Source organism: Prosopis cineraria, unplaced genomic scaffold (assembly GCF_029017545.1).
Source record: "Prosopis cineraria cultivar Desert tree isolate PC_DT_omini unplaced genomic scaffold, ASM2901754v1 PC521, whole genome shotgun sequence".
Classification (NCBI taxonomy): domain Eukaryota; kingdom Viridiplantae; phylum Streptophyta; class Magnoliopsida; order Fabales; family Fabaceae; genus Prosopis; species Prosopis cineraria.
Window position 1 is genome coordinate 1 of NW_026555846.1, and position 25,716 is coordinate 25,716.

The 25,716-nt window shown below is 27.6% G+C and overlaps 2 protein-coding genes across 4 annotated transcripts; one reads left to right on the forward strand and one right to left on the reverse strand.

Moving 5' to 3' along the window:
- Positions 1 to 14,670: 14,670 nt before the first annotated feature.
- Positions 14,671 to 17,884, forward strand: LOC129297426 (CASP-like protein 1D2). The gene is made up of 3 exons (XM_054935769.1): positions 14,671 to 15,098; positions 17,140 to 17,266; positions 17,381 to 17,884. The coding sequence occupies exons 1-3, from the start codon at positions 14,842 to 14,844 to the stop codon at positions 17,603 to 17,605; spliced, it is 609 nt and encodes a 202-aa protein (XP_054791744.1). The 5' UTR covers positions 14,671 to 14,841; the 3' UTR covers positions 17,606 to 17,884.
- Positions 17,885 to 18,084: 200 nt separating this feature from the next.
- LOC129297425 (uncharacterized) lies at positions 18,085 to 21,609 on the reverse strand. Of its 3 annotated transcripts, none has more exons than XM_054935767.1 (4): positions 21,434 to 21,609; positions 21,181 to 21,348; positions 20,414 to 20,662; positions 18,085 to 18,635 (listed from the first exon to the last, which is right to left on the reverse strand). In XM_054935767.1, exons 1-4 carry the CDS (start codon positions 21,503 to 21,505, stop codon positions 18,354 to 18,356), a joined length of 771 nt encoding a protein of 256 aa, XP_054791742.1. In that variant the 5' UTR covers positions 21,506 to 21,609; the 3' UTR covers positions 18,085 to 18,353. The 3 variants fall into 3 exon arrangements, with proteins under 3 accessions (XP_054791742.1, XP_054791741.1, XP_054791743.1); XM_054935766.1 differs by lacking the exon at positions 18,085 to 18,635 and adding an exon at positions 18,672 to 19,458; XM_054935768.1 differs by lacking the exon at positions 18,085 to 18,635 and adding an exon at positions 19,207 to 19,458 and having other exon boundaries at positions 20,389 to 20,662.
- Positions 21,610 to 25,716: the final 4,107 nt, after the last annotated feature.

Below are 25,716 nucleotides of genomic sequence, written 5' to 3' on the forward strand. Positions count from 1 at the left end.
TAACTTCTAAAGAAGATTGATGATCTCTAATATGAGGCATTTGGTGGTATTATTAGTTACATTGTTTTTAAATATTATCCCTATTTAAATTTATTAATTATGATAGAGATGTAATGCAAATTTTAAAAATATTTAAATATGAATAAAATTATTGGTTTATTCTTTTTTCAAATTACATTTTTTAATTCTAGTGAGAATGGTTAAAAGTGCTTTTAGGTATTGATTGATTTAAATTCAAATTGGATGGGACTAATTAGGGGAAAACTCTACAACATTTTTTTTCTATAAAAAAAAGTATCAATACTTAAATTGAGGTAATTAAAGACTATTGTTAAGCGACTTTATAATGCTACAAAATCCAATTAGCTTGTGATTTCCTGACGCGTGCCATGTTATTGTTGATATATTTGTCCAAAAGTTATTAAATAACAATAGTATTTTTGTTTTGGGTTAAATGGTCACTTACCCTTAAACTATTAATTTAGGAGTGTTTTTTTATGCAATATTTCCTTAATTTTTTTCAAATGGTACAATGTCATCTTTACCATTAACAAATGTCAATTGACAAAAAAAATATAAAAAAGGATCTCAAAAATTTTAAAAGGGACTTTCTTGGTTTTTGTCTATAATTATCCTTTTCTATTATTTGTAGTTAAAAATGGTCAAGTTAAATTTGTTACGGGGTGATGTTTTTAAAATAAAGAAAAACCCATTGCACAACATGATTTAGGGTCCTAATATTTCAAAACTTATAGTTTAGAGTAAAATTGCTCATCCACCCTTATATTTTGTGTTGTTGTGTATTCAATATTTATATTAATGAAAGGGTATTTCAGTACAAAAAGTTCCTTTTAATGATTTCCTATTGTTAACAATTGATAAAGAAAACTGAAATTTTCCTAATAAATGGTAGGTTCGTGAGTGGAGGTTTGTCCATGTCCTCTAGAAATAAAATATTTTTAACTTGTCAACGTGAATCAATAGAAGGCGATAAGTAATAGTAATAGAATTACACAGTTGAAAATACATTCTCCTTCCTGTCTTAAATATTAGATAGATTTTAAAGTTTTTTATCTTTAACATAAATAAATTAGAATAATTAATATTTTTTAAATTTACTCTTTTTATTTATTATAGTTTAAATTCTTAAACAGCGATTTAATGTATTATTGTTAATTTGCAAAGAAAAGCAAAATTAAAAGTTACCTTTTTATTTTTAACAATTTTAAGGATATAACTATCATTTATTTATAAGCGTAGAGTTAGTTAAATTTATCTTATATTAAAGATTTGAGGTAGTAAAACATGAAAGATGCAATGAATGAATTTAATCAATCAAACTAACCAATCCATTAAACTAATATAGGTATTCATTTTCCTGTCACACACACATTACAATAAAACATTAATCAAGACACCCAAACATGATCACTTCCCTCACACATCCTTGCAATAAAAAAACCTTCATCAAGTTGATTGAGGAGGAGGAGGAGCTTCAACTTGATGGCAAAACCATCCAAAGTTGCCACACACCGTTCCAATACACATGAGAGTTGCCTTGCAAACCCAGCAACCTACCACCAACGCTGCTTCATTCCATGATAATGCCGCATACCCACATGCCATGGCATTTATGATCACCACCAAGTACCTATACATGCATAGGTATCAATATTAGTTAGTAATAACTATGTAATTTACCAAAACATGTGCGTGAGGGCACTTATCCTTAGTGAACACATAAAAGTAGAGAGATAGTGCCACTTGGCAATGAGAGGAACATTCAAAGGAAGCAAAAAAGGATGAGATTTGACGGGAACAATCTTTGTCTAATGATCAAAGCAAGAGGTGAGAGCAACTACCACCATAGCTAGCACTAAAGCCACACCTCTGGTGTTGTGTGCATGGTGCGCACGCTAAAGCCACACCTCTAGCAACACCTCATGTGTGTGTGTGTAAAGGGCCCTACAGTGGCAATAAGAAGGACCAGTGAGGGAAGAGGGTCCTACAGTGCATAAGAAGGACAAGTGAGGGAAGAGGGAGTGCCATACATTTGTGTGGACAGCCATTTATAGCAAAGTATGTTATCCACCATCTTTACATGTCTCCTTTATCTCCTAACTCCTTCCTAAATGAGTGTCATCTACAATGAAATTTGAATATTCATACAAGTTTAGTTATATCTTCACATACAGTTAAGTTACATTATTATTATTATTATTTTATGAGCTTTCACTTTTTTTAAAGTTTGATAGAAATATTTCAATTCATATCTTTTTTTATATATCAATAAAATACTTTAGTTTTTTTTCTTTCTTTCTTTAAATGCATAAGCTATCCGAATTCCAATTCAATCACTATCTAAATTATAAAATATCTTAGTTTTTAATAACTATTATTATCTACGTATCTATCCACCTTTATCAATAACTCCACCATTCAGGCAATAAAAAAAATACCTTTATGATAGCTTTCCCTAAAAGCACTTTTTTAAATTGACACAAGCTTGAATTTAAGGTCTCATGCTTAAATTACCATAGCCTATTAGCATAAGAACTCGTTGTGAATTGCCGCAGTCTAAAAGTCATTATTTTCATACAAGGTCCTTCATTGTCATTTTTCCCATGTAAGTCCATCAAATATCCAATCCAATGGTTGGGCTTTAGCATGAATATGGGCTTATGGGCTTACATACAACTAGCCCAATTACACATTTTTTGTTCCCATCATAGTACGAGGAATTAAGACTTCATCTATTTATCCACACGTATAGAATAAAGGGAATCAAGACTCCACATATTCATTCATAAATGTTTTTTCTTTTCTGTTTCTTTTCTTTTTGTTTGATAAATTTATGAATATAATTAATGCATAGCATTTATCTGCTTTTCTTTTTCTCACTTGAGGGGTATATAATTATTGAGAATTGGAAATTCAACATATGTGGAAATAGCCTAATATAATTGTAAATTACAATTTACAATAAATTTTCAATTAATATAAAATCTCACATACTTGAAAATACAGCGAAGACTTACCATGTATTGTGTAATTTCATCTTAATTTCTTTTTATTCTTTATTCATCTTATTGCTTGTAAATAAACTAAACAAGGGCACCATGCTTTGTATGTTATATAGACATATCTCGAAATGTTCTGAAAATTATATGAATTTATGTATGCATATCCGGATAATGTAACTTCAAATTCTTGTGTTTGGGTAGTTATAGATTTGGTTTTTTAAATTAATTTTTATCATTTTAATCTTTAACATTTTGCAAACTTACATAAGTAGTCCTTAATTTCATGAGAGAAATTAGCATCATTAGTTTATATTAACATGGTTAACAAATGATAAGTGACAGCCATGTAAATAATAATAGAAATTAAATTTAAAAGACTAAATGGATAACTCTATCAAATATAAAGGATTAAAAGATGTTTATCACTTTATTTTTATACGTCATATAAAATTTTATGGAAATTACACTAGTAATAAATTATATTATATCGTGACTTATACTACTAGACTACTTCACTCAAAGTTCAAATTCAAAAATATAATTAATTTTGAAATGTCAACTTCAAGGATCTATCATTTCTTCACGGAATTTACAGTATTGGTGAAAGTGAAATTAAGGTGAAGTGCAGATCCTGCTGCTTCCCACTAAAAATACGAAGTTTAAAATTTTAATTCTTTTTTAAAATTAAACAGATCACATGTACTTATTTTTTTATGAAAGTGAAAAGAGACTCTGAAGTTTTTTTCTTGACGGAGAGAACACTATACGGTGTATAAAAATTCTCTGAAATTTATTTTCCCCCTCAATTTTTTATTTTCATACTTATTTAGAATGGAAAAAATTCTTACCTACTCAATACTCTCTTCATCTCTATATATAAAGTATTTTTAATTAAATTCTGCATACAAATAAATATTATTATTTAATTAAACTTACATAAAAATACAATAATTTCTCAATTTTACTTTAATAATATTATAATTAATATTGGATGATGGTAAAAAAAATAGACAATTAAGATTTATTTTATTTTTAGGAGAATAATAAAATTATCTAATTATTTAAAAAATATTATTGTCACTCATTATATTGAAGAGAAAATAAATTTTAAAAAATATTTTATATATAAAAAACAAGAGAGTATATATGTGTGTAATTCAAATCTCTAAGGTTGAGGATAGAATGAGAGTCACCATATCCGAGCACTTGAGAACCTACCAAATTCATTAAATTCGTAGTAAGTTCAATCACGCATTTGACTATGCCCATCTATGTGTGTATATAATATATATATATATATATATATATATATGAGTTTTATCTTACCAAAACAAACCCACCTTCTTTGCTAACATCTTTGTATTAATTTTATACTTTCATGGAAGAATGATAAGAACACTCGTTCAAATAAGTAAATGATAAAAGAGGACTATAAAATAGGGTAATTATTATGAAGTTTTTAAAGATTTATTTGACGTTATTTTTTTTTCACAAATAACCATAACGCTCTAAAGGTAAATGATAACTTCATAGTAATAAATGAATATTTTTATCAAGCGAGTGGTTAAAATAATTATTTGACATTATTTTTTGTTCTTAATTTATTTCAAAATGTTGAAACGTAAAAAAAAAAAAAGTAAATGACAATTTCATGATGGTAAATAGCTACTTTCCATTCAGTAAGTGACTAAATATTGTAGGAAATGATTACTTTGATTCTCAATATTTCATTTCATAAATGTTGAATCATTGTGACAGTTTCATAGTAATTAAATGATTATTTTCATTAAGCGAGTGACTAAAATAATATAGAAAATAATTACTTTCATTTCTCAATTTTATTTAGTAAATATTGAGAAATAGAAGTAATCATTTCTTACAATACTGCAACCACTCGTTTAATAAAATAGTTATTTGCTATTCTTAGATTGTCATTTACATTTGAAAGTATTATGGTCATTTCTTCAAAAAGAAAAATTAATATCATATGATTCTTTAGGAGCTTCAAAATAATTACCCCAATTTATGGCTTTGTTGTGTCATTTGTTTTTTTATGAGATTTATCGGTGATTCTCCCTATTTTGACACTCTTCTATGATATTTAAGTTAAATTTAACTATTATCATATCTGAGTAAGAGTATTATTCTCAAGGTGATCTTTTTCTACAAAAAAAAAAATTGAATTTGGATCCAACAAGCACTTTAATGAGTGTCTTATATGGCATGATAATAAAGATTTAATTTATTTAAACAGCTATTAAAAATTTTGTTATATAATATTAAAACAGTAGCCAATCTTAAATTTTTGAAGGAGACAATACAAATAAAGAGTGCTTTGATCGTGTTGATTGTTTTAAATATTTTTAAAAATATATCTTTAATAATTTTTAAAACATTTATGAAATCTAACTGTTATAATTGAGACTCTCATTAATGGGTATACTTAGAATATTCACCAAATTTAAATTCAAAATTCAAATGCTCAGCTTGAAATCATATATTTCTTTTAAAAGATTTTTCTTATTTAATATAATGCCAATAATATGCGTAGGTATGGTCACCTTTTTGTCCAAACGCATGAAAGATCATGGAAACAAAATCGAGGAACCTGTATTTCAATGTCATGAGGTTCAATTTGACAAGAAAAAACCTACTACATTCAATTGTCCTGTGTGTGACTACACATAACGTAACGTGCTATTTATTTATTTATTTAATGGATGTAATTTTTTATTTGCTTCACTTGTACGATAACATCGATGGCCATCTATTGTTACATCACATATGTCAACGTTTTAATTATCTGTAATAGAAAAAATCGTCTCAAGAAAACAACTCCTGATAAGGCCGTACTTCAGTATGAGACAATAATTAGATTTCATATAATTGGAAAAAAAAAGTTAAATCTTATTTCCAGTTAAATCTTAAAATCAACAATTCAATTAAAGCAATGAGAGTGAATTATTTGACATTTGATAGATATTTGAAAGTAAAACCTGCAAAGTTTTTCTAGAAATAAAAAATACCAAATAAATCATGGCATATTCTTAATTTAGATTGTAGCAGAGAATATAAATAATGTCTCTGACTAAATATATTTCAGATTTTAATTTCCAATACTTTTTTCATGTAATTGTAATCATGCAAATAAGTGGGAATTTATGTTTAAGAGAGAATGACAGTTTGGTTTCAAAAAAATAAAATAGATGACATGTTCCCAGCAATTTTTTCTTAAAAATGAATTGCAAATGTTGACTTAAACAAATCTAAATTAAAGAGTCTCAACTCTCAATTGTAAAGAAGACATTTTTTTAAGCCAACAGAAGACATTTAAATTTTAAATGTAACTCTTTGCTTGTAATTGATATTTTTTGTTTCTAACTATTTGAATTGATATTTAAACTAATTTTTTAGGAAAATGTTTTCAAAGACTTACTGTCATTAATTTAATCTTGAGACTTAAATATCATTCCTCATTAGTTAAGCTTGATACACTCTTATTGATTATATTCTACTCCTTCTAGTCCTTAAATTAACCAACTTCGTACTCATTAAAAAATATTAATTATAACTTTAAAATTGTAAAAAATTGTAACTTTTTAATTTTTTCCTTCTTTACAATTAATAACCATAAAAAAATTACCTAACAATTCAATGACAATAAATAAATATGAGTAAAATTTAAAAAGGTATTAATTACTCTAACTTTATCTTATAATTAAGGATAAAGAAAAGGAGATAATGAAACTTTTATCCCTTAAATTTGTCTAAACAATCAATTGATCTCTTAAGTTTAATTTTTTTAAGTTAATCTCTTATGGTTTCTTAAATTATTATGCAGTTCTTTTAAGTTTTAAAATACATATTGACTCAAAATAATTTAATATATAAAGTACATTGATAATTTAACATGTATATGTAGCTAAATAAAAATAAATTAACCTTCAAATGAATTTAATTTTAATCTATATAATCCCTTATAATATGTTTTGTTATCTTTTTTTTTAAAACTTCAAAATTTATTTTTTATATATAAAAATTATACTTATTTTTTATTAATTTACATGACTCCAATCAATATTTTATATTATTCAAGTTAAAAATTTTTTAACAGTGTAACTTTTTTAAAAAAATAATACGATTAAAATAAATTTAAAATATTAAATTAAAAAAAATTAATTTGAGAGATAAGCCAATAATTGAGATAAATGTAAGAAATTAAAATTATATTATTTTAAAAAAAAACAATTTTAAACTTTTCCTTGTATTAAAATTGAAGAAAATATATCCATTGTATAGAAAATATTTATGTTGCTATTATTGAAGAACTTTTTGGGTTAAGAAAACGTCAAATCACCTAGAAACTCCCTCCCAATTATGCGCCCCTTCTCTCTCTATACTATTATTCTCTTTTTGTCAGATCGGATTCAGATTATTATTCCCTTTTTTAGTGTAAGAGGAATTGTTAAATGTTTATTTATTTTTCATAAGTGAAATTATAAATTTCAAAAATATAAATATTTTTTAAAATTATTCCTGAAAAACTTAATGTTTAGTTTCATGAGACAAATCTACTTCATTAATTACTTGAATAATTTAATCTAATTTTTTAATTTCAGAATAATAATTATATGTAATCAACAATTTTTTGAAATTATGTGAGTTGATTATTATGTTTGCTTACCTTTTAAAATCGAATGTAGTATTTCTTTGCTAATTATTAGTGGCTATGGTTTGTTTCTTGGTGAAGCTTCATATATACTCTTTCGTAGCAGAAGAATGGTAGGTGCTACGTATTCATTTTCACAAGTTAAAATTGAAATTGGCCAACTTCACATGGACAAAAGATATTTCTACAATAAACAAATGAAAAATAAAAACAAAGTAGGCCACCCACATACGAATCATTGAATGTATCTATCATTGGATTCTTTCTAGTAGGTCCCAACCATTATTATATATTTTAACAAAGTCGGATTTGTTTAAGAAAAATCCTAATATTAAAGCCAAGCTTTTCTAATTAAACTAATTGAAATATAAAGAATCGTTGCTTCAAAAGTGGAATCCTAAGATCTAAAATTATACTCTCTCAATTATAATATAAGACAATGGTAATTATTGTACTATTTTTAAAAAATTAGGTAAAATTTTAATATCTAAAAATTATAATTAAAATTTTAATACATCATTATTTTCAGAAAAAATATAAATAAAATAAGGGTAAATGGGAAAATAATTATAAAATCTATCTAGTACCCTATATATATCAAGCAAGGTTTTTAGAATATATCATAGGGAGAATGATAAAGAGATCCTAAAAGAATCAATTAATTCAAATTAAATATCAAGTATCAAAGTTCAGGAATTTACAGCTCAATCTCTTAATTTTGTAACTTTACTGTAATGAATTTATAACTTATATTCTAAATTTAACAAAAAAATAATTTTTTATTCTTCAATCATGATAAAATTTAAAAAATAAGTTACAAATTCATTACAATGCAATTGCAAATTAAGAGATTGAATTATAAATTTTTAAAATTTGACATTTAAAACCTAACTTGAATTAATTAATCTTTTCAAGACCTCTTTGTTCTTCTCTCTATATCAAATATTGTGATCGAAAAGAGCAAAAGACAGTACAGTTATAAAAATATTTACAATTATTATATCAATAAGTTCACTGAAATTTGAGTTTATATTTTTATTAAATATGAGCCAAGCTTAGCAATTCGAATGAGTTTTAATTTGTTTCAGAGTTGAGAATTGAGATAAGCAACCTATAGAAGGCTTCTAGGACAAGAAGCATCCACATGAAGTTTATATATATATATATATATATATATATATCACTATTTTTTTCAATCATCTTCTTCTCCAAAATACAGCTTGACTTTATGTAATTCAGCTTCTTTCTAGTAATTTTGCTTTTAATTTACTGTTCAAATTACATGGTTAATTAAAACAATTCACTTGCAGATTATTCTTAATTTTTAAACTAATTTATATGGACATTTTATTAATTTTATAAAAAAAATAAATTTTATATCTATTTTAAAAATCTGCATGAACTTTATTTAAAATTATACATGGCATCCTTAAATTATGATAAAATCATGCATACCTCCATTTTTTTAAGAAAAATTTGTTTTGATTTTAAAATAGGGAGAATAACAAGTATAATTATTTTCCATAATTTAGCTTTTTTTTCCTATGAAATATTCCAACCTAAAAGTCTAAGACAAGTCCAAAAATACACAGCCTAGATATCTCCACTCTCCACCTCTTATGAATAGATTTTGTCATAAGAATTAAAACAAACAGTGCTATTTATTATAATTATAAACAATGCAATTCATTTCTAATGAGACACAATACTTATTATATATATAACTTGAAATGCTTGAAAAAAAAATATAACATGCAACTAGGGTGATATTTGTTTTTGTGCGTGTGTGTTTTTTTTTACAATATTTGTCTAATTAAGTAACTCTTAGAATTTTCAGTACTATTATTAAACTTTTATATTGAGAATAGCAGCAGTAGTAGTAGTAAAATTGAACAAGCAAATGTAAAAAATAAAGAGTCCGGATAATTCTTGACTATTCCAATATTTTTAAGGGAAAATCACAAATAACAACACGTGGAAATCAATAATAACCATTGATTACCATAAAATCTTGAAATTAAATTTAAATACCAAGGTCCTTTTATACAATTTACATATTGTTGTGACTAAAATACTTCTAAAAATAAGTGACCAAATTTGCATTTAAGATGTGAATGTTTTAGTCGAAACATTATTTTTTAAATTGTAAAAAAATAATGGTCCTTAAATTCAATTTCAACATATTGTGATCTTGAAATGATTATTATTTATTCTCATAAGTACATAATTGCAAATTTTCTCTATTTTTAAGGGAGATTCACATGCAAAGATCTCCTAAAACAATTATTTGTCAAAAAGAATCAGTAATAAGTAAAAAAAATTATTATTATTTTAATTACAAACATTTTCATATTAATCTTCATTTACGAATAATTTTTTTAAAAGTTGTTTGAATGTGATTAAAAGTTTGAAATACAATTTATTGATTATTAAATTTGATCCAACACTTCTATCATTGCAACGAGGAAAAGCAAATCCACTTACCTAGTTTATTCCTCTACAGGCTTCTTATTGGATGGCCTCAACTCTTTTCAGTTCACAAATCATCACCATAATTAATTCCCTCATAAAAGTTATGAATAAATAAATAAATTATTTTTAAATTTTAAATTTAATAGTACCATAAATTTTAAATTTTTTTATTGTGTAAATTATTTTATTAATTTTTAAAAATAGTATAATTTAACACTTATCATTAATAAAAGTTAACCTTTATCATTAATTAATAAAAAAAGTACAGAAAAGACATAAAAATTACACACAGAGATCTAAAAAATTACAGAAAATTATCAAAATTTTTTTGGATCTTGTCAGTAATTTTTGAGTCCTTTATTATAATTTTTTTGTCCTCACTTGTAAATTCTGATGTTGCTTTCTATTATTTTATGATCAAATACCTATTACAATTAGCTTTTATGAAATATTATACTATTTCTAAAAATTAAAAAATAATTTACATAATAAATAAGTTTAAGGTTGCCTATAGTGCTATAGATCTAAAATCAGGAAATAATTTATTTATTTACCCTAAATTTTTATCAAATTTAAATAAATAGTTTTTTTTTCGTTCAACTGATGAATTATCAAACAATTTTTTTAATAACTATACGTAAAAGAAAAATATCTTTACATGCAATAATAATTCACCTGAACTAAATTATAATGTGTATAAGTACAGCTGATTAGATATCATAAATATCATTTACAAAATATCAAAAATCTAATTTTTAAAAGCGATAAATTGCCTGTTGGCCCAAAAAAGTCAATAGAATTTCTTTAAATCAATTTAGGCCCAAATTATTTTGTACACGTTTTATGATAAAATGTAAAATAAAAATAAAGATCGAAGAGGAAAATCACATGAATTACTTGAGACACGAATAAAAATAGAAAAGAGGCTTGGCTTATACTATAACATAACACCTCTAACAGTGAAATTACAAAAATAACATTATTGCATGATAAGCTTTTACTAATTGATAAAAAATATTTTTAACAGCAATTATAAAACTACTATTATTTCAAAAGATGTTAACAATATGTGATTTTTAATAACAGTTGTTCAATCACTATTAAAAATAAATTTTTAATAGTGATTATAAGTTCTGTAAAAAGTTGCTCATTGATTTCATTTTTTGACAAAAGAGAAGCTTTTAACAACGGTTAAAGGCATAACTGATAACAGTGATTTTTTTTAAAAAAAATTAATTCTATTCCACTTATTTTTTCAATTTTTACAAAAAAAAATATTTTATACAATTTATCGCCAGGCAGTCAATTCCAATACATATATTATATACAATTTATGTGTCCAATATGTGAGGATGTCATCAATTTTTTCCTTAAAAAATGGATCTGTAATATCAAATATCTAAATTAAAGTATAAAACTATAATTAAAATATTAACTAACTAATTTGAATGACAATAAAATTTGTTTTTAAAAAATATAATTACCTCATTTGTAAATTCAATCATTCCTAATGTAATGATGTTGAGCATGTGTTTCATTACATATACACATCACAAACTAATCTTCTGTGATTGCCTACGACTCTATATAAAATATATATATATATATATATAAGCAATCAGGAATCGATAATAAATATTGATAATTGAATAAATTAATAAAATATTAATTCACTATCAACAAAAGGTGACATGTTAGAAATAAAAAATTATTTTATTTTTAAGTTTTAAAACTTTTTGATATCAGGTTAAACTCCACTCAATGTTAAAAGTTTTTTTTATAGTGGTTTAATTTTAAGCTAATGTTAAAAGTTCTATGGTGATTGCAAATATTATAAAAATGCTAATACCTTTACTTTCAACAGTGGGTACTTGTTAACTGATATTAAAAGTCTCTTATAAAAGATAAATTTTACAAACCGCATCATTTTAATTTTTAAAAGGTTAATTGTTCTATTGACTTTAATTATCCATAACTAATTTAGAACTAATATTTTGATTCCTGTCATTCGTTCGAAAGGGGTAATTCTTTCTTTCTTCTTCTTTTTTTTTTTTTTAAAAAAAGTTCTGGTGAGTTAAATGTCAGGAGCTTATAACTTAAATTACACAGGTGTCAATGGGCAACTTATGAGACATCTTTTCCATTGAACATGTAATCTCTCTTGCAAACCTACGCCTCGAAGTCAATTAAAAGTTAATTTTTGATATACATAATTCCAAAGTTTTGTTAAAATGTCAATTCTACTGTAAAAAACTAATTTTATAAAATGTTATTCTCCATTCAAACCACATTATAAGGCATATATTAGATGTCATATTTTTTTAAATATAGAACATTAAATAATTTTTATAATTATTGTTTATTATGCCTTTACTTTATTTATTATTATTTTTTTAAAAATATTATATTAAAATTTTAATTATCATTATCAAAATACTTATATAAGATATTTAATGATAGTATAATTAAAAGGATGTAATTTTTTTAAAAAAATTTAGGTTTCAACTAATATACTTTTAAGAACCATAAATTAATTACTAATGTCCTATATTATAATTTGAAAAGAGTATATGCATCAAAATGGTGACTAATGGGGACAACATTAATGTTAATGAACTAAATCAAATCAAAGCATTTTAGCTAGAAAGGAACTCCAATTTTGATAGATTCTTTTTTTTATAGATTCCTTTTCATATTAGTTTTAATAAATTTTTTGATAAAAAGATCAATTATATTAACTACAGAAAAAAGGAAAAGAAAATCAAAAAATTAAATTTATATTAATAAACTTATATTAGTTTTAATAAATGGTGAGATTAATTTTTATACTCAAATTTGTTAATATTTTTATTATTCAATGTAATTTAAATCTAATTATGTACGTATTATTAAAGACGAAGGAGGAAGGACCACCAGGTGGCGATTTATGTCACTTTCCTCTAGTCCCATAGATACCAACATGTTTACCTCATTCTTACACCAATAATCATTCAATAATTAATTATACAATTAACATCATTAAATGGTAATAGTAGTAACAACAATAATAACATCAGCCACCACCATTCTTACTCTTTCATCTCTCTTTATTTTTAACGTCTTATATAAACTCCTTTTTTAAAATTTGAAATAAAATAAAACAAATAGAAAAATCATGGCCGGAGAAGATTTAATTCCGTCTTAAATTATAAGACACTCTTAAAAAAAATTTAACGTCTCAAAATATAAGATACTTTGATAAAAATAAAGTTTTATTAATAATACTTTTCAATATTATCCTTATCATATACTCTCTCTCCTCAATATTATTTCATCAGTGAAGTATTAAATGAGAGCATTTTTAAAAGTTTATATTTTTATCTTTAAAAAGATAAAGTTGTAAAGTGTATTTAAGAAGTTTTATTAATATGTGAGAATTTATCTAAAAATATCCTATAGTTTGAGATGGGAGGAATAGTATTTATGGTATTTGGCCACAAATGAAACCTATTACTAGTAATTAAATTTTTATTTACAATTTTTCTATTATTTGTCCTCATGTTGGTAATCACTGAAAGATCATCAAAGTCATTAAATATTTTAGGTGATCATGTAAAATTTTGTTTTTTTTTTCTGTCCATTCTTATCATCAATTAAATGCCACAAATTTTAGATAACAAAAAAGAGTAACATATACTCCCTCTGATATAAATTATAAATACTTTCAATCATATTTTACATACTAATAAAAGTAGTTATTTTTTTTTATTTCTTCCTTGGAAAAATAATATGGCTTTCAGTTTTTGCCCTTAATCCGAATGAGAAGAAGTATTTAGTCAAAGTTTATACTTTTAGACTTCTAATTTTACTTTGGTCTTGTAATTTTATAAAATATTTTTTTTAGTTTCTTAATTTTAACACCGTTAGTTTAATGTCAGAATTTTTGTTAATGAAACTAACAATGATAGGGTTAAATGATTGAAATTTTTTTATAAAATTAAGAGATCAAAATAAATTAAAATTTTAAAGTTTAAAAGCTTAAAGATGAATGTTAACCCTAGTCAAATTATATATGTTTCTCATACGCACATTAGTTAATACAAAGATAAATTTAAAAAAATAACTTTGAAAGTAATAAGTGTTCTACATTTTGGATCAAGTTTAGCTGGAAAAAATCTCTAACAATTTGGACAGAAGAATCTTTTATACGGGGTATTTTCTAAGATATGACATATAATTACATTTAGATATTTGTACTGAGGTTTACTTAGGGGTCAAAATTAAAAATATGAAAAGTGAGATCCATGACAAGATATATATACTACGTTCACACACACACTACGTTCCTGGAGAGAGAAATTAATTGGTTGTCAAAAAAAAAAAAACAGAAAGATAGAAATCAATTTGGAGAGAGAGAGAGAGAGAGAGAGAGAGAGAGAGAGGAAATTAAAGATCTTGAAGGACTGTTAGATGTATGAGGCTTATCTAATAAGGACCAACTAACGAGCCAATGTTCAAACCCACCCAGAGATCCCCTGTCGTGCAGGAAACTCTCTCTCTCTCTCTCTCTCTCTCTATATATATATATATATGTATATGTATATAGAAGTGATATATATACATGCAATAGCTAGCCAGCCAAGCTAAATCATTGCTCATTCAGACCTGCGACAAGCTCATATCATCATCACTAGCTACATGGCTTCTACCACAGAAAAGCCTGCCGACCCTGAATATAGGTCTGAGGCGGCGGCGGCGCCTACTCCTCCTCCGGCGGGCCTGTGGGATTACTTTCAGGCAGACGTGGCTCTGAGGTTTCTTCTGTTTGCGTCAAGTTTGGTGGCGATCGTCGTGATAGTGACGAGCCAGCAAACAGAGCTCGCGCCAGCTCAACCGCTCGGAGGGCCTCCTCTTGTGCCTAAGCCTGCTAAGTTCAAATACTCTCCTGCCTACATGTAAGCTAAGCTCCATCATCATCATCATCATCATCATCATCGTCATGATGATGTATGTGCGTGTGTGAGATAGTGGTATCAGATATCTGGGTTTGTGGGAAAAAAGTTAACAATCCTACTTATAACTGAGGGTGTGTTTGGTTTTAACTCAACTAGGGTTTGATTTGAATGGTCCAAACTGGGATTTGGTTCTAAAACTTCAATTGGATTCAAGAACATCTTGTTTGGATAGAAATTGTAGGAAAATTAAATGGTTTTTGGCTCAAACTTTAAAAACTGTTTTTTTTTTTTTGGATTTTGGCTTTTTGTGCTTATTTATCAATTTAGTTCAGATTTTTTTGATCAAATAATGCTTCTTAATTAATTATAGATGGTCCAAACTGGGATTTGGTTCTAAAACTTCAATTGGATTCAAAAACATCTTGTTTGGATAGAAATTGTAGGAAAATTAAATGGTTTTTGTCTCAAACTTTAGAAGCTGATTTTTGTTTTTTGGATTTTGGCTTTTTGTGCTTATTTATCAATTTAGTTCATCTTTTTTTTTTAATTTTCACATAATGCTTCTTAATTAATTATAGATGGGCTCTTTTTTATTTTTAAAAATTTTAATTTAAAGTTTAATATTTTCTCTTAAAGAGATCAAATTACACAAACAAATATATATATCATAAAATTCATTACATTTTCAATTATTATACGTCCAAACTTGCTTTTCAATTATTAATCATACAAATAAGTATTAGTTTGTTAAAATAACTTTTTAAGGGAAAAAAATATTCAAATGTAAATCACAGTAACTGCTTTTATAACCTAACTACGCATACGGATTCTTTTTAGTTCATTTGGGTGGGTTGAAAAGAAAAATTAAGCTTACCAAACACCTAAAGATCAATGAGTAAGGTGGAAATTTATTATTGAGGAAAGTTATAATTAAGCACTGGGTTTAATTTCATGAACTTCGCTCCAAGTGTATCTGTATATATATATTGAACCGACAAATAAAGAAGAGAATTAAAGTGCCCTTTGATTATGGAAAGAAGTGAAAAGAAATAAATTAAAAAAATTAAAATAAAATAAACTAAATTATTTTTTCTTTCTCATGACAAACATGATAAAACTTGTTAATATATAATATAAATATAAAAATTATTACACCCTTTAAAAATTTTATGAATTATAATTTTTAATTTTATTTTTTAATCTATTTTATTTTATTTCTTTTTACGTTAACCGAACAAACCTAAAATCTTTGACAAGGTTGAGAGTTTGTCCCTTTGGCTTTTTCATTTTTTTTTCTTATATAGTAAATGACAAACAGTGGTACAATCGCATATTTGAGCAGCCAGAAGGGGAGTGACAGGACTTGGGAAGAATCCAAAGATAGCTTTTAAAGAACAAATTGCTTTGTTTTTTGGTATTCAATTATTTAACATATTAATTCAGAGAGCGGACTGGAAAAAGGAATATGCAGGCTTTTTCATCAGAAGATGCTTCTGGTTTAAAACACACCTGCATCACTCTGTGCTTCGATCTCATGCAATAATTATCTATTTTGTCTTATCTTTTTGGCCTCTATTTCTACTCAAATATGCGACAAATACATTATATATACACACACACACACTTCATTCTCTTTCTATTCTTGTCTTTCCACTAGAGAATTCTCAATTCGATAATAGGATCTCAACTTCGATTTAATAATAGTTAGGCCTCAAAATTTTTTGCTGAAGTTAAGGTTCAAATAACGTTACAAATAGGAAAAGTTTAAAATATAAAGTAGGAAGGTAAACTTAAAGATACTAGCTTGTGTCTCAAGTAAGGACGTATTTAAAATATTGTTGGTTGGTTGATTGGTTGGTTGGTTGGTTAAGTGTTGGGTTAAACATATATATATATATATATATATATATATTCAGAAATTCAAATGTCAAAGTCTTCTGGTATGTTCCATTTCATCATAAAAGGCCATATATTTGAATTTCTGAGTGACACGTTTCAAAGAATGAAGATTTAGAGATTGTGACATGATGTGATAATGCAGATATTTTGTGACGGCGTTCTCTGTTGCTGGGCTTTATAGCATCCTCACCACTCTCGCATCAATCTCAGTCATGTCCAGACCTGACCTCAAACTCAAGTTCCTCCTCCATTTTATATTCTGGGACACAGTAAATTCACCAAACGAACCTTCTTTTTTCTTTTGCTTCAAAGCTTTCTTTAATTTGTATCCACTTAAAAGAATCTGCAACCATATGACATTACTATGCTTTGGCAATGTGCAGCTGATTCTGGGGATAGTGGCCTCAGCAACAGGGACAGCAGGGGCAGTGGCATACTCGAGTTTAAAGGGAAACGACCACTTTAATTGGAACGAAGTGTGTAATGTGTACGACAAATTCTGCAGGCATCTTGCTGGCTCCTTGGCTGTCGCTTTGTTCGGCAGTGTTGTTGCCGTCTTGCTCGTCTGGCTTTCAGCCACCTCCCTTCACAGTCGAATTCCCAAGTAGAATGATGATGACGACGATTGTGTTGTGCTAGACTGCCTGCTTCTTGGATTCACCAAGTCATTCAGTGTGTATCATAATAATAAGTTCATCATAATGTTTGCATCCAAACACTCTGTTCCCTGGGTGTCCATTATTTGTGTAAATGATAGTTATCTATTCTCGTGTGACCCCTTATGTATTTTGCATTCTATTTGGGTTGTAAATGATTTGTAATTATTCTATCTGTATCAGAAACAGACTTTGTCATTTATATTTTCCAGATAGTTCTTTATCTTGTCACTTAAGGAAGTTATATGATAGAATCTCATGGTCAATGATATTTCTAAACGGTTAATAATTGTGGAGTTCCTCCTCCCAAATGCTTTGTTTTTCACAGATCTAGGAGAGAAAGAGAATGGAGGTGGTTCTGTTCTTGGATCTTAAAGTTTCAATCTGAGTTGCTAGTAATTCAAATGAATGATCAAAATGACAGCCACAAGTCAACAGCTTCCTAAGTTTTTTCTGAAATTTGAACGTATTTACATTGATAATTTTATTGTATGCGACTTCAGTGTTCCTGAACTTACAAACAGTGGTCAAGCAGACCAACAACAGCCAAATAGATAGATACTACGGGGCCACTTACCGGAAACATGCATCAGAACTCAGAACCTAATAAGCTTAAATATATGACAGCACGTACATTATGTTTTGTTGTGATAAACACTATAAAACTATTAGTATTGCAAGGATATGGAAATAAACACCCCTAACCATGTCCCTGGGTGATCTGGGCAGACCAAGGGTTTGTGTGGTGATCTTCTTCGCTGGATATCTGAACACGTAAAACCTCATGAATTGCACCCCGGATAAGCACTGCCAGAAGGTGTTCATCATCATCAGTTGCCAAATCAGCTAATGAAGCCCATCGGGAATGCGACTCATCCCTCATGCGGAAGCCAAAGAACCATCTCCCAAGTTTCCACCACTTGACGCACACATGACGCTCTGCAATCTCACTCACCTGAAGAGCTTCTTTGAGTTGATCACCCTGCCAAGAGAGGAGGTTGGATACCAAAAAGCGAACCATGACATCATTTAAGATTTTCTTTTAGATTCCTCATCCAGTCCTTTAACAAGGTTAGGGCAACACTTTATCTCTATGTGCATTTTTTCTCCGTCGTGGTTTGATATCTGTCTAATGAAGAATGAGAAAAACAATATATATATATATATATATATATGGATAAGACCAAGGTTCTCCCTTAAGTTTATTTGTTTTTTCTATATACAAGGTACAGAACAATTTGGGGAAATTTATTGAGATGTGCTGATAAGACTAAGGTTAAGATATCTACTGTCATGTTTTCATAGTAGAACTTGATAATAAAATCCTAAGGCATTTGCTTTAGTTTTGACTCTTATACGAGTACCATGAGAAGCAAGCATCTATATAATTTAATCCACCTGGCAACCTGGTTTGTGGCCTCATACTGAGGTGTACATATTTACAAGGCGCACGTCTTTCATAATTAAACATTGGATGCACTTCACTACCTTGAAACATTTTTAAGAAGGGCAAAAGAGAGAAAAAGGACTGCAAGATATAATATTGATTGTGATTCCACTTTTTTTGAAGAAATGTTCAGGTATAGGACCATCAAAGAAGAGGAATGAATTTCTAAACAAAAGAGAAAAGCAGAGAGAAGAGAACTAAAATCTCTCAAGACGAGACCTCTTAAATTGAGCTTCTTTTGGAAGCTCCTCAAGAAGCAAACTTGTAAAGAAAGACAAAGGACACAGCAAGTTATATGAAGTTGCATGACCTGTGATGCCATTTCCTTGTAAATGAAAAGTCGAAAATAACTTTGAACCTGAATTTGCAAGAATTGATTAAACCATTAACAAAATTTCAAATAGCCATGCAAAATAAACAATTGAAGCATAACACAAGTTCAATTATTATTAATTTAACTTCGTCCTCAACAGTATGACGAAAATAACATTAGAGCTGCTGCAAAAAATCTGAAATACAGAAACCCAAATTTAATTGTCAAAATTAACATTCATCAGTATAACACAAAACCCATGAAACAAACCTTCAACCAGTCCCATAGGAATACTTAGGTAAATCGAACATTGCTTCAGTATCATATATACAAACGTAAGCTTTTGTAGTACTATGGCAATAAGAATAACTAAGCAGCAACTAGAAAAAAAAAGCATGTACTAAAAGGATAATCAAGAAACAGAGAACATTTTCATGTTGCTAATATATTTGCATATATTGAATTATCAATGATATCATGTCCAACTACAGGATAATCCAGAGGCAATAATTCAAGCATGTTCATAGCATCATTCTGTACTAACTGATCAAGTCCTAAATGATCAATTTTACATAGTTATAAGAGTAGCTTTTAGTGTTTCTTTTTTTAATCCTCCTTGCTGTATTACGCTGTATAACATGAAGTGAAAATAAAAAGTTAAAGGTATCAAACGTGCAGCCAAGATATAAGTATAAGGTTCATCACAAATAAAACTTAATAAAACAAAAGGTGTTAAGTTTAAAGACATACTCTTTCAACTTAAGTGGAAACCATATTATAGGAATAAACTACAGAAGGATAATTTAAAAAAAAAAAGTTTTCAGGAAAAAAAGCTTCACCCTGGATCCTACTAATGCAACATGAATCATGACAAATCCTAGTTGGCACTGAGTGACACATAATTTATGATGAAACAACTCCTTGGAAGGAACAAGAAAGGGGCTTGATTAGTTAAACTGCAAGTAAAATAATCACCGTATGGATGGAATGATGGGAATACCGGAATTCTAAGCCAAGTCAGGCAATAGTGCAGGCCAACCAAGTTAACCAGCACCTTCAGGTTAGGCCTGAAAAGGCACATCTGGACATCTTTGAAACCAAGCTTCATATCATCCAAGATGCTAATTGCTTTCAGATAGTCCCCAACTTCGAGTGATTTAGAGGGCGAGCTCTCTTCCACAAACTTGGCAGCAGCTGCTGCTCTAACTGCCACCTCATTGTGCTTCTCGATGTACAATTTCCTCCATTCCTGTGGCCCAATTTCCAAGTAAATACATAATAATAAAACAGGCCCAATCTCAAGTATGCCAATAGTAACAGGAAAAAAAAATGAGTACATTAAATATTTATGACCTTAATAGTTAGTCCCATTCCCATTGATCTTGAGTCTATGATAATTAATACACGCCCACGAGTTTATTGTTGAATACAACACTCTCCATGGAGTAATACCTTTGTTAAAGGTAAACTGGTCTGACTATTAGGGGGCAAGTCATCAGCTTACTCCAGACAAAACGATGTGAAACGTTTAAATGTTTTTCCATCCACGAACATATGATTAAGACATTAACACAATGATAATTACTTACCTTCGAAGCTCAGTAGGAGCAGGGTAAAGGACCTTGGGTATAGTCTATATATCAATAGAAGTTATTAAAAATGAAAGAAATGTAATAACTTGCGGAGGTTGATGATCAAATATTACAAAGTCACAATTCAGAAGCTAAAAGAAGATAGCTGGATAACCCTTAAAAAAATTGGGGATACCTTGAAATTGGGAGCGTTGGGAGGAGCAGAAGAAGAAGACGAAGCAGAGAAATCAAAGCACACAAGAGAAGGCCATCTTTCTCTAGTTAAAGACTCCCAAATACAATCTGAGCCACAAAGTTCCCTCCAAAACCTAGAGCAACAGCCCAAGGCGCACAAATCTCGTACCTTCTCGCACAAATCCAAGGAATCAAACAAATGAAAAGACCAATAATTGGAATTCATGTATGCTATGGTGGGTATAAAATCATACCGAAAGCATCGAAACAATTTTGAGGGCAACATCTTCAGGTAGCGTGTTTTGGATAACTTCGAATTGCTTCATTTCTCTTCGGTCTTCGCGGAAGGACAGCACATGAAGAACGGATCGCTCAGTAGTACGCAGCGAAGGATGGACAACGGAAACGAAATAGATCAAACGGCAGGGACAGTTTAGGGAAAACATTATGATTAAATTAAATATTAGTAGTAAATAAATAAATAATAGCAATATGGTTCTCGATATTATTCATAATACAGAGGGCCCACCTCCACTTTTTTTTTTTTTTTTAAATAACACACCTTCAATCAACTATATAATTATTGCTTCCCCCCCCCCAAAAAAAAAAAAACCTATCTTAACTATTGCAAAGTCCTGTGGTTTATCTTAACATAAATTCCTGAAATTTTTTAAAATAAACAAATTAGTAGTTTTACGTGAGATTTAATTTTTTGAAAAAATGTTGTTATTGATTGTTGGACATGATGTTGGCATATTTAATTATTTTTCATCTCTCTTATTTGTTCATCTCTATCTCTCTCTCAATATAAATGCTGTAATTAATGTTGTTATTGGTCATGACAAGTGAACAACCAAACTCTTTATTTTTTCAACTTGTTAATTAAGGAATTGCAGTTTATTAGATGGGGGTTGATACTTGTAAATTAATAAATGATTACTTATTATAACAAGTATTATATTTGCCTCTTCTCACAATCAAATTTTATTATATTTTTAAACTTATCAATTAATAAATAACTGTTTGTTAAAATATATATGATTACTTATAAATTAATAATCAGACACTTGTTTGAACAAGTATATCATTTGAAAACTTAAAATTAACAAGACAACTTATATTAAATCTTGTCTTATATAAGTAAAAAAATGTTGTAACTTGGTAGTTCTAAAACCTTTGGTGGCCAAGGAGTTTTAAGTTTAAACCCTCCTTAGTCATTAAGAGGATTTAATTGGTTGTCAGCTGAAGTTTTGGATGACAATGGTCCAATGTCCGTCAATGGTAAAGAGAATTAAAAAAAAAAAAAGGTATTATAATTTTTTTTCCTATCCAAAATTATTTTTAATTAGTCCGCTGGTCCAACAATAATATATCAGAATGTTTTGATTCTTTTGGGCTATTAAATTCTTTTTCTTTTGACGTTCTTGAATGTTATTCTCCCTTATTTCAAATGCTATCTACTCTAACTCATATTTTTCCATGTTCATCTCTCATATCTTATTTTTTATTGTCTTTAAATTTGAAATTTTTTCTACTATTCAAATAAAGTTTTTAAAAACATGAAATTTTATATCTAAATCCAAATTCAATCTAAATACTACCTGAATATTTTTTTTAAGCAGTTAGATATACGTCGCAATGGCAAGGTGACTCGAACACACAGCGAGGGAGGGACACAAAAAAACAAATTGGAGGGACAAAAAATGGGCTACTATATGGGCCCATTCACTTTTTTGGGCCTAATATGGGCCAATGGACTTGAATGGCATTTTCTCTACAGCAAAAGAGAGACATGAGACTCTCAATCCAAAGAAAAGAAGACCCTGAGCGAGACGCAAATTAAGCGAAGGTAGATTAGATCATGTATTGAGGCTCACGTGGTAAATCTATTCTAGGTATAGCATCATTATTTTATTCATATTTTTTGGTGAAATTTTTTGTTCACATTTATTTATTCATAAAACTTAAAACTTGAGCTGTTAATTAAAAGTATTTAATTGTTTCTATTCTATCCATTTCATTGACTGTGAAATCAATTTTTTTATAACAAAGAAAAAATATTTTTTAAAAAAATATCTACGTTACTATATTTATTTTTTTACAAAAAATGCAGCCCGAATATTTTTTTTTATTCAAAACACTCTCGTAATGCCAACAATACCATATTATAACTTGAGTAAAAATAATAACATTAAAAAATGCTACTGAAAAAAAGGCTACATGAATTTTCTGAGATTGATTAAAGATTATTTTGAAAAATAAATCCTAATTTTTGTTCACTCAAATATACCTAACAACCGTAAAATGTGAGTAAAATATTTATAATTAATTAAGGGGTTGACAAAGTGAGTGCACGAGTTTGACAAAGTAGTCAAAAAATTTCTGATTTCCTTCTTCCAACTAATATAATTGTGTAGCAGCCATGTGTGTGTGTACACACACATATATATTTGTAACCAATTAAACACACACACACACATTTGTAACCAATTAATTAGTTTGGTCAACTACTCTGATGTTTCACCAGCACATTTCAATATCCTTCGGCTTATCCATTTCTCAAACTGTTTTATATGTCGAAGTATCCATCAATTCCATTTTAATCTGATAATATGTGATATAAAATAATAAAATCTTTGCAGACTGTACTATGTGAATAATATTATTAGTTCTTCAAACTCTAAAGTACACAAGACCATGCGTCTAATTTCTAATAATTATCAATCTTAATATTAATATCAATATATGTAAAATTGATAAGAAGTAACTATCAAGTCATGACTATGTGGTTAATTGTAATGTGACATACAAATTTATACCAAATTTATTCACTTATTAAAAGAAATATTTTGTTAGTGGGAGTACAAACTCCTCCCCTTAACAAATATAAGGCAAGGCATTTTTTTATGTTAAAAGATATCAGAAATTTTTAACTTTTCAATGTATAACTGATAATTTCTTTTTTCAAAAAAAAAAAATCTACGTTTCACACAACAGAGTAATTGGTTAGCATCTATTCAAGATATGAAAAGTATTGAGAATTGTATTCTTTAAAGAAGAATGATATTAAAGGATTAAAAAATGGATTAAATTTAAATAAGAATTTAAATATTTTAAAACCTAAAATAAGGACCAAATTTTTTTAGTAAATTAATATAAAAAAATTCACCACTCTCATAACATTATTTGCAATTATCAAAACAAAAATTTGTAAATAAGATTGACTAATTTGTAAATTAAAATATTATGAAACATTATCTCCGTTTTCGGTGATTTGACAATTACATGTATTTATTTGTAACCTTGAAAACATGAATTTTCAATATCCATCGATTTTGTGAGGGGGAAAAAAAATTTTAAGTGATGATATAAGTGACAAGTTTTTCATTTACAAATTAGCATTTATAAGATATGAATAATACAAGTCATCGGTAGTGAAACAAGAGCAATAAATGTGGGGGCCAATTTTATGTTATTTGAATTTTTATTTTTAATTAAAATAATTTTATAATAGAGTTGATAAAATTTTTAAGATAATAAATCATTTATAAACTTCTTTTTTCTTAGAATCATTTATAAACTGAAAAAAATCAAAAGGAAAAATATCATCTTATGATTATCAATATATTAACATTGAAAATTTTCAATAATAAATTTTTCCAAAAATTCAAGAAAAAAGTTTTACAAAGAATATATAAAAAATAAAAATACTTGTTATTTATTCCATAACAAAGTCTTGTTATTAATATTATTAATATATTTAAATTTACTTATTTTGATTTAATTGGATAGAAGTATATTGAGTATATAAGGCTCGGTATCTAAGTCTTGTCCTATAAAAAAAATTCAAACTTTTATGATTTTAAAAAAATGGTTGACAATAAAAAATAAAAGAAATTAATGATGTATTCATATTTTTATCTATTACTTCCTATAGAGATGGAGAGAGATAAATAAAAATAATTGATGTTGAAGTAGAGACTTGTTTTACTAAGTGAAAAAGCAACATCAGCATGTGTAGGAAGTGAAGAATGCATAATGAAAATATTAAGGTAAAAATTAAAACTAAAAATTTAAGGATCAAAACAATAATTTTCTCCTTTAAAAACCCTCACCCTCAAAATCATATCCCATTGTACATAGTTTAAAAAAAAAAATCTGGGGGGCCGTGGGCCCCTTCAACCATAACCTCGGTCTGCCCCTGCAAGTCATCTCGAATATTAAAGTAAATATATGGGTTTGTTCTAGTTATTTATTCTTTTTTTTTAAAAAAAAGATGGACCAAAAAAGAGCAAGAAATTAAAAAAAAAAAATGAAAGAGACAAGAGGGAAGGTGAAGTATACGGTGACCAACCTTAACAACCAATAATGGTTATGTCAGTTGATGAAGAAGCTGTCCTTATACTTCAATCCTTTCTTTGCCTTTCCTTAATATTAAGCAACTTCCTTAGCTTCTCCTCCTTTTAATTCATTCCTCATCATTTCCTATCATAAACCATAATTTTTTTTTAGCAATCTATTAAAAATGTTGGGTTTG

What these genes read in the sequence shown, in the direction of transcription:
- LOC129297426 (XM_054935769.1), top strand. Translation starts at nt 14,842, where the DNA reads ATGGCTTCTACCACAGAAAAGCCTGCCGACCCTGAATATAGGTCTGAG. An exon ending in AAATACTCTCCTGCCTACAT is followed by an intron (nt 15,099 to 17,139) that starts GTAAGCTAAGCT and finishes GTGATAATGCAG; the next exon opens with ATATTTTGTGACGGCGTTCT. An exon ending in ATTTTATATTCTGGGACACA is followed by an intron (nt 17,267 to 17,380) that starts GTAAATTCACCA and finishes GGCAATGTGCAG; the next exon opens with CTGATTCTGGGGATAGTGGC.
- LOC129297425 (XM_054935766.1), bottom strand. Translation starts at nt 21,505, where the DNA reads ATGAAGCAATTCGAAGTTATCCAAAACACGCTACCTGAAGATGTTGCC. An exon ending in AAATTGTTTCGATGCTTTCG is followed by an intron (nt 21,349 to 21,433) that starts GTATGATTTTAT and finishes TTGTGCGAGAAG; the next exon opens with GTACGAGATTTGTGCGCCTT. An exon ending in TGACTTGGCTTAGAATTCCG is followed by an intron (nt 19,459 to 20,413) that starts GTATTCCCATCA and finishes TTGCAAATTCAG; the next exon opens with GTTCAAAGTTATTTTCGACT.